Source organism: Parasteatoda tepidariorum, chromosome 10 (genome assembly GCF_043381705.1).
Source record: "Parasteatoda tepidariorum isolate YZ-2023 chromosome 10, CAS_Ptep_4.0, whole genome shotgun sequence".
Classification (NCBI taxonomy): domain Eukaryota; kingdom Metazoa; phylum Arthropoda; class Arachnida; order Araneae; family Theridiidae; genus Parasteatoda; species Parasteatoda tepidariorum.
The window spans coordinates 61456816-61465306 of record NC_092213.1 but is presented as its reverse complement, the minus strand read 5'-3'; the positions used below and the strand labels follow the sequence as shown (position 1 = coordinate 61465306).

The 8491-nt window shown below is 27.6% G+C and overlaps 1 protein-coding gene across 12 annotated transcripts in view; it reads left to right on the top strand.

Annotated features, from left to right (window-relative positions):
• The first annotated feature begins 462 nt into the window (after positions 1–462).
• Positions 463–8491, top strand: part of LOC107436661 (mitochondrial glutamate carrier 1) — a 43848-nt gene continuing 35819 nt past the window's right edge. For 11 of the 12 annotated variants that reach the window (XR_006225543.2, XR_006225546.2, XR_006225544.2 and 8 more), the window contains exon 1: positions 467–739. Coding sequence is in view for 3 of the 12 variants with exons in the window: in XM_043045735.2 (XP_042901669.1) it covers positions 717–739 (23 nt within the window). In the remaining 9 variants the exon portion in view is untranslated. Of the gene's footprint in view, positions 740–8491 lie in introns of all 12 variants that reach the window. The other variant, XR_006225545.2, reaches the window with a different exon arrangement.

The following is an 8491-nucleotide window of genomic DNA, read 5'->3' as shown; positions in this document are numbered from 1 at the left end:
CATGTCACCTTTTTTAACAATATATCTCTAAAAAACTAAAACAAATTTTCACTTCAAACTCACCAGAATTACATATTAACATTAATATCTTATGAAATATGGCAGATTTGAGCTCAGAAATTATCTAATTTATTTCTTTTATTGAAAACAAAATTATCCGTTTGAAAATATCGCCTATCAGAATAACATGTAGTAAGCAGCTGCAAACTTTTTAACCGGAACTAGAGTAGGTGCCGAGTATTGTTTACATTTTTATTGAAAACACCATCCATTATATCATCCATATTAAATAACTAGAAATCCGATTAAGATTAAAGAATTATCGTTTTGAGACTACATGGAGAAGACCCCGTTTATTGGTCATTTTTAAGCACGTGGTTTTCAACGTTCTTTTTGTCTATTGGTTAACAATCTTATGACGTTTACAAGAAAATGTCTGTTTATAGTTTACAGTTATAAAATAAATAGTCTGTCTGAATGTTAACTGTATTGTCCGTCGCAAATCGTTCTTTTCGTTTTTATATTTTGATACGGCTGCTAGCTATTTTCTTGTGCTCGCAGTTCTGCTGCCTTCGTTTTCACTGAAAATAACAAAATTTATATAAATCTACAGAGAATTATTCGAACTAAGATATAGTTGTTAGTTTAAAATATTTCTTATTATCATTAATTATTTTTCCACTTTCTATTTAAATCTTGAATTTCGAACTAAAGCAATGGTTGGCACTACAGAATTTCCGTAAGTAAAATGAGATTTTATTTCATTTATATTTTTATATCACATTATATTTATTATAATACAAAAGAAGATACTTTCCGATTCATTAAAAATTTAATCTGATGATAAAATTCAGAATAGTTTTTGTTATAATATATCAAATGTAATATGAGGATTTAAGTAAATTATCATGCAAAAAATAAAATGTAGTTTTAGTAGGTTAATATGCTAAATAAATGTAATGAAAGTACTTTATTAAACTAGATATCGCCCGTTTTATTGAAAATATAATCTTATCACGGTGTTTAAATTTATTCTTGTATACATTTATCATATTTTGTTCAGTGTAATAAAAAATGTAGTTTATAGTGATTATTTTCCTTTGAATTACGTTGTTTTAATCCTACTCTTTTAATTATTAGATACGCTTATTAATGCTTAACTAATCAAATATTCATTTATCAATCAATATTTGGTTATAAATTAGAGTATTATATCCACAGATAAAAAACTAAGATCAAGCATTAGACTCTAGCTATATTTCTTTATTGTATTATTAACGGATGTTTTTAAAGCTTTAATGGTTAGTGTAAGAAAATCTTGGGATAAATTCAGAATATCAATTTTGGATATTAATGTATTATTTTCTGAATAGTAATAATATGAATATTGTACATGGGGTGTCTCCTACAATAATTAGAAATCTCTAAAAGTCTCCTTCAATATTACACACAAATAAAGAAAATAATTTTGAATGATTGAGGATATTTCTGTATTGTGATCTGCAATCGCCGAGGCACCAAATTAATTTTAAAGGGAAAAATAGAAGGAAAAAAAAAAGCATGTAGAGGTGTTAACGCGGTGAAAAATAATCTATCTTTTTGCAAGTATTTAGTAAACGTCGAAGAAAAAAATGTGTGAAGTTTAGAGAGCTATTTTGACCATGTATTTTAATTCCGTACCCCATGGTATCATAGTATGACTATCAGCGAAAACTTTTAATTTTCTGTGTATTTTACTCTTAAAAGTTAATTATTAAGTTTGGCATTTATTTTTATATTTGATTGAGTGATAAAATATAAAATTTGTGTTAAATAATATTAATATAAAATTGAGTGGTAAATACAAAATTGGGTGATATAAAATTTAATATGTTAAATATTTTTCAATGTTGTTCCATTGGTGATAACATTCTAATACATTTAAAAAGAATCTTTTAATTTAGAGACTGTTATCTATGTAACTGAAGATAACTTCTATGTCCATTTATAAACTTTAGATTAATATCATTGAATCATTAGAAATAAATATCATATTTATTAATAGAAACATGTTATTAAATTTCATGCATTAGATGAAGAAAATAGTGACTAAGTCCACCTGCTCAATTAGTGGAACATTTTTTTATCTATCTCCTATCAATAGCAAATTTACATGCATATCTGCATTATTCTATTTAATCTTTCCATGTCCATCTAATAGATTGGAGATAAAAGTGTTTCTATGTATAAGGTGTCTTTGATTTAGAGTTTGATGGCCGTATTTAGTTATCAGATTCCTGGGTTTAAATTTTGTACGAAATATTCTAAAGATGTTAGCTGCTTCCCTTATCAATTTTTTTGAGAGCAAAAAAATCAACATATATTTTTATTTCAATAATAAATACAAGGAACAAGATCAAAACATAATACACAAGTTCTAAGTTGAAATTTTAATTTTTTTATGTGTATAAAATATTTAATTTACCATCAGTTTACTATTCCAAATTATCTCGGGCAAATGAAAAAAGTTAAATATTAGTCTTTGTATTTGTTCACATAATCTGAAAAATCACCTACGTTGCTTTTACTTTCGCTTTTTCACTCTTTTTCTATGTAAATTCAGCAATCATCGTATATACAATTGCACAAAACACGCCTGCAGTCCCACAAACACGCTACGTTGCTTTTACTTTCGCTTTTTTACTCTTTTTCTATGTAAATTCAGCAATCATCGTATATACAATTGCACAAAACACGCCTGCAGTCCTACAAACAGCAAAACTCTTAAACAAAAGTTGGCAAACTTCCAATCACAGCAGATTATCATTATTTTTTGATTTGAGTAGAAACGTGATAAAAGAAAACGTATTGACGAATTCTACTATTCCCAGAGTTTACTCGGGATAATAAATATTTGCAATCTATACATGCCTGAGTTAGCTCGAGATAATCAGGGAAGCGATTAAATAATGATAATGCTCATGATTTTTGTTAGATTTAAAATTTGTGTCATATAGATTCTTTGATAATTATTATATACTAGTGGGCTGTGTCCCCTGCTCTCTAACGCTCGCCAACCCCGAAAATTGCTACGCAATCTTATATGGTTTGCTTCGCAAACCAAGCTCGCTTCACTCGATGCTAACTTTGGTACAATGCAAATACACAAAATTCTAAGAATTCAAAACAATCATTCAAATCCATATAACAACTTTTTTTTTAAAAAAAATTACATCTTTTTAGTAAATACTAAGTCATTAAAATAAATTTGAATTCAAATAAAGACTCATTGACTGAGACTCATTTTTCAATGAATAACTAATAACAATAATAAAACAAATAAATTCGTGGTATAAATCAAAAATCGTCAAATGCATTTGTAATATATAAATTCGTGAAAAAAAGCAGTTTCGACATAATACTAAAATAGAGATCTATAGACAAAGACTACTCACTTCTGCCTAGCTTAATGGTATGAGATTGCTGCAGCTGAATTGTTATTTCAGTTTCCGTTTTTAAAAGCGCTATATGTTGAGCCAACTCAGCTAAATTCGGCGTGTGACATTTTTAGCGGCAATCATTGGTTGATTTTCTAGCTTTGTCATTCGGGGAGTTGTAATGAGAGTTTTTTTTTGTCGCCGTGTAAGAGAAATATATATGTACAGGGGTCTGTTAAGAAGAAATTTGGGTCCGTTAACGGACCCTTCACAAAATATATTTTCATAAAAACGGACCCTTCACGAAATATTTTGACTTTAGAACGGACCCTTCACAAAATGATTTTTCTTTTAATCGGATCCTTCACAAATTTGTTTATCTTNCTTGTATGGTTTGCTTCGCTCGCTACTAACTTAGGTACATTGCAAATACACAAAATTCTAAGAATTCAAAACAATCATTCAAATCCACATAACTTTTTTTAAAAAAAAAATTTATTTTTTGGTAAATACTAAGTCATTTAAAATTTTGAATTCAAATAGAGACTCATTTTTCAATGAATAACTAGTGAAAATAATAAAACAAATAAATTCGTGGTATAAATCAAAAATCGTCAAATACATTCGTAATGTATAAATTCGTGAAAAAAAGCACTTTCGACGAAATACTAAAATAGAGATCTATAGACAGTAATTCACTACTCACTTCTGCCTAGCTTAATGGTATAAGATTGCTGCAGCTGAATTGTTATTTCAGTTTCCGTTTTTAAAAGCGCTATATGTTGAGCCAACTCAGCTAGTTTCGGCATGTGACATTTTTAACGGCAATCATTGGTTGATTTTCTAGCGTTGCCATTCGGGAAGTTGTAATGAGATTTTTTTTTTGTCGCCGTGTAAGAGAAATATATATATAGATTTTAAGTTTTCTTAATTTTATGTTTTCGTAACTCACATAGTTTGTACATCACTTTAATGTATTGTATTTTGTGGTCAGAAAAAAGCACAGCAGTGGCAAATATGAAGTTTAAAAAAAAAATAATAATAATAATGAAGGTAACTTACAATGTTAGTATTGTATTTACTAAGTGAGGGTCTTACCAGCTTTAGAAAAACATATTTTTCCCAAGGTTTTTAAAACTTTCATAAAAGATGTTTTTCTAGTGGCTTTTATTGTTTTTAAAAAAAGAAGCATTTTATTTTTTACCATCAGAAAATGATTTTTATTGCTTCTGCTATTTTTATGAGCATCTTTGAATAATCCAGACATTTTTTCCAATCTTAATTTTTATCCTCTTTTCATTCTTTAACTAAATACTAGTTCTGCAGCTTTTTGTACACCGAGTCTATTTCTTAATTTAGAGTCGATATAGGAGTAGTTTGAGTATCAATTTATAAAACTTATTCCTTGGATAAAACATTCAGTATCAATAAAATCATACTTTAATTTTAAAAAATTGATTATAAATGATATACCACTGTTGGCTAATAAAAAAGCAAGGGTACTGTTTGGAAGGTTCTGGCAATTATTCCCATCTTTATACTGGTAAAAACCCAAACCTTAGATAAAACTCATATCTGTCCTCCAGACGAGCTAATGTATATTTTCAGGGTAAAAATTAAGTCACTGGTTAAGAAGACCAGTACCTGAAGGAATATTTAGCATCAGGATCATGATGGAATATGCTTTTAAGTGACAAAAACACAGATCTAAATATGAAACTGAGGAGGGGTGGGGGGATATATCAGGTTACCATCCCTTTACTGCTGTGGGAGATCACTGATTATTACTTTATGGTAGTTTTAGTTAAATTTTAGTGGTCTCCGGCCAACATTTCTGTTTATTTTGTGCTTATACTCTGCTTATTTTTAAAGTTTTATTCTAAGTATGAGGACTGCATAGTTTCTTTTGGTCAATTCAAAGTTCCACTCTGGAAATATTCACCAAATATAAACTTCTTTGTTGTATTTACGGTACAGACTAAAATGTTTATTAGTTTCGAAAATGACTCTATCAATTTTTATTCTTTTAGAAAATCTAAAGTATTGATTTGTGATTTGTCTACTGTAAAAAATAATTACTTACCCAACTGTGATTTGACTTTTTCTAGAAAGAAATCATTTATAAAAGAACACTACTTCTATAACTTCAAGAATAATATATTACACAAAAAAACAATATCTTGATTAAATCTGACCCCACTTTCACATATGAACTTTACTGACCAGGTAATTTGAAATTTCAAAAAAAATTGCCCTTTGTTTTAGTATTGAATCTGTGTACTAACATGCATATTATGATGCATTTCTGTATTTAAGTTTTATCTAAAGGTTGATTTTTAAAAATTTTAAACGTAAGTTGACAGGAACCGTTTTTTTATACAATAACTTTCATTTTTAAGATTATGTAAGCTAGAAAGTTTTCTTCTAAGACTTTCTGTTTATTATTGAAATAAAGACTTAATGTTCATTACAAAACATTTGGTTACTGATTTATTTGAAAAATAATTTTTGGAAGTTATCTTTGAAACACTTTTTTTACTGTTATTTTTAAACTGTAATATTATATCCTTTTTTATTAGAAAAAAAAACATTGAGCTTTTACTATAGCAAGCTTTAATATAATTAAAATACTTTAGGTTTCCCTAAATTGTTTCCAGCACTCCATGTTGCTTATAGTATAAAAAACGAAAATGCTATTTCAACTAAATCTAAGATTAAATATGCTTTGAATATGTATTTTTTTTTTTAATCAAACGTTTATTTTAAAAAAATATTTTTTTCTTCAAAAGATTCTTTTGGAACTTTGATTCAATAGCTTATTATTTTGGTCCTAGTTGGTGTAATTATGCAGTCTTTCTATGGTGGTTCCTCAAGCTTTATTTGCATGTTCTTAATTTATCTCAAGCATAGATTCTTGAACATGTTAAATGTATGTAAGACCAAATTGTCCCTATTTGGCTGAGAATTTTAGTTCTTGTTTTGTGTGTTGAAGTTTTATCTAGTTATTCTGATAATTTCTCCTTTATCACCAAGCTTCTTGAGTTGTTTATCTTATTTTATTAGTGATTAATGTATTGCATAAGTAAGCCACTAGATAGCCCAAAGATTTCTAGATTTTTAAACCAGATATAAGATTAGACCTGTTTTCCCCATTAAGATAATCTCTATCTGTGATAATCTTTGATAAAACTTTTACATTAGAAGGATCAAAGAAAAAAATAAGATAAGCCAAATTATTTCGAAAGCCTGGAGATGAGATTTATCACTTTAAGCACAATTTACTATTCTTTTTTACTTTAGTCTTTTTTTTCTTTCTGAAATTAGTGTTTAAATTTCATGTTAATATTAGCCCAATTGTTATTTATTTTTATTTTTTCTTCTATGATTTATAATTAATTCAAATAAACACATGAAAAACCTGATTATCCTCATCATCTTCAATGGTATTTTTAAGTGATACATAATTTTAAAAGAAATTATATTGACTCTAAACTTTTCTGCTTTATATCATTACTGCACTGGGAACAATCTTCCTCTAGGATATTAAAGTTTAGCTGGTATGAGGAGACGTTTTTTAAATTTTCATTTAGTATATTTGAGATTTTTTTTTTTTAATTGAAAAGAAAAGTAAACAAAAATATCTTTTTCAGGATTTGAATATCTCATGTGCTTTTAAAAAGCTTATATTCTGTAAGTTTTAAAATTGAGAAGTTATGTTACAATTTACACTATTTTCGGAAGAAAATACTTAACAATAAAATTTAACTAATTAAAAATTGCCTTTCTTGTATTAATAATATAATTATATTAATATAATATCATAATAATATTAATAAATATTAATTATTTTTATGTAAAAAAAAGACATGTATAATTTTGCTTTAAAAAAAATAAAATTTGGAGAATAACTATCTGGGTTTAAAAAAAAAACCTTTCTTAAGACAGAGTTACATTAAAAAAGTAAAATATTTTTTGAAAAAAAAAAGGACACCGCCAAGTAATTTATTGAATATTTTAAATGCACTTGAAACAATATGAAGTTATGAAGTAGCACAACAATTTACATAAGTAATTCAATTTTATAAATTGATTTTCGAATAAAAATATATTTTGTTAGTAAGAATTAAGTAAAAACTTCATAACTCATTACATCATCGTCACAGTAATTCTGAATACTATCATTTACTCTTAAAAACATGTGGTATCGCGATTTTTAAACAAGACTAGACAAGTAAATCTCTTCTAAAGCGTTCAAAACGTATGGCGATAAATAGGGCAGATATTTTGGTGCAAAGGTATGGTTGGTAGCAGCATTTTATTTCGTCTTTTTTACCGACCTTCATGTAAAAAAACGGAGCGAAGAATCGGGAAGTGTAATTTTCCTGTTACTTGTATTCTTCGATCAATGGCGTCTTCAGACTGCTGTCAGAGTGCCAGTATATTTAAAAGTGTCACTAGGTGAATAAAAGATCCCTGACCTATTGCTCCTGACAGAACAATTAAACGTAAAAAGTAAAAAATTTTTGCTTTTGAGATCAATGAACTTGTTTGCATAAAATACAGTAGGAACCTCAATTATCCGAAATAATTGGGACTGAACCTACTTCATGTAAACCACTTGTACAAAGCAGTATCGCATTCCAAATGGTTAGTTCATTTCATTGATATGCACGAAACCCTGGCGAGGTTTGCAAAACTTTTTCCCTGTTCTTTCACACTTCTAAATTATTTAATTTTATTATTTTTTTTAGTACGAATAATATTACACGTTTCTTTTAGCAGATAAACTAAACCAATAATTATGAAGAAAAAAATTGATGAAACACCGGAAATTTTAACTTAAAGATTTACGTAGTAAAACCAACGTAAAATACAGAAAATGAACAATTCGATGTGCAGATCAAAGATATGCAGAACAAAGAATTCTTAATTCTTTATTTGTTCATTTTTTTTTAAGGCCGCATTTATTACTGCATTGCGATACCTGTTATTGAAATTAAAGAATTTAAAGAAAAGACGAAAAAACTGCGCCTGTGGGGAAAAAAATAATTTTTGCTGAATCGTCTGCAATTAAC